At 47.4% G+C, this 1026-nt stretch overlaps 1 protein-coding gene and 1 long non-coding RNA gene across 3 annotated transcripts in view; both read left to right on the forward strand.

Moving 5' to 3' along the window:
- The window catches only part of LOC140343964 (uncharacterized), a 2545-nt gene extending 2279 nt beyond the window's left edge, over positions 1 to 266 (forward strand). Inside the window, exon 2 of the long non-coding RNA XR_011923432.1 lies at positions 33 to 266. This is a non-coding gene — a long non-coding RNA (uncharacterized lncRNA). The remainder of the gene's footprint in view (positions 1 to 32) is intronic.
- Positions 267 to 855: 589 nt separating this feature from the next.
- LOC140343501 (calpain-1 catalytic subunit-like) overlaps positions 856 to 1026 on the forward strand; it is an 8484-nt gene continuing 8313 nt past the window's right edge. For both annotated transcript variants that reach the window (XM_072430189.1, XM_072430190.1), the window contains exon 1: positions 856 to 1007. In XM_072430189.1, coding sequence (XP_072286290.1) covers positions 891 to 1007 — 117 coding nt within the window. In that variant the 5' untranslated portion in view covers positions 856 to 890. The remainder of the gene's footprint in view (positions 1008 to 1026) is intronic.

A 1026-nucleotide genomic window follows, 5' to 3' on the forward strand; every position in this document is an offset into this window, starting at 1 on the left:
CACTGACATCACACTTTGTTTTCCCCCTTTAGGTTTCGAGCTCAGCTGAAGAAACAAGGATCAAAGAAAGACTGAGCTCGGCCCCCTTGAATCTCTCCTCACTCCTTAGCACAGGACTCAGATGGGTGGAGCCAGGGGCATGGACCGCCCCCACGGGGCCTCTTTCTGACCACTCCAAGGGCCGCACAGGAATGCAAATGTCACAACTAATAAACAGCGGACACAATTCTTATCTTCTACAAACAATAAACATTTTTTTATTTCCACTCCACAGTTTGCTGATATGTTATTGGTTGTTTCAGGTTGCTGGGTTGTGATTGGTTGTTATTTCTGGTTGCTGAGTTGTGATTGGTTGTTATTCCTGGTTGCTGGGTTGTGATTGGTTGTTATTTGAGGTTTTCCAGTCTGGACTCTGCCAGGTTGTAAGCAAGGAAGGGGCAATTACTATGTCACCCCCCCCCCCTTTCATCCCCAATAGATACAAACATTATACTCCACCAATCACCTCTCTAGAAAATCCTCAGATTTATTATACTGCAGAGCTGGGACACCACATTATGCTACTTACTACACGGCTTTCCAACCAATCAGAGACTTCCTTCTAATCTGTACCTGATAGTGGATGGCTGAGAGCTGGCATGTGATTGGATGGTTTGTACACAGAATTTTGGGGTGGATATGGCTGTGAGAGACGCGGAATGTTCCAACCACAGAACTCTCTGTAAACTTTGTACAACGGGCGTCACACTGATCTGCCTATAACACTTTATCCCTGAGTACACAGAGCCAGAGTGTCCCCACCCCTCCCAATCCATATATCTTACCCACGGGGACACCGCAGAGTCACTACACCCAGCTACCTGAATTCCACATCTCTCCCCATTATCTCCATGTTCGCTGGCCAGGATTTCCAAGCTCTCCGTCATCAATGTCTGGAGACGGCTCATCTGTTCCATGATGAAAAATTCCCTGTGGATATTTCTGGCGTGGAGTGGAAGCGTCCTCCGGTAAGTGTGGTACACTGCT

Source organism: Pyxicephalus adspersus, chromosome Z, assembly GCF_032062135.1.
Source record: "Pyxicephalus adspersus chromosome Z, UCB_Pads_2.0, whole genome shotgun sequence".
Taxonomy (NCBI): Eukaryota; Metazoa; Chordata; class Amphibia; order Anura; family Pyxicephalidae; genus Pyxicephalus; species Pyxicephalus adspersus.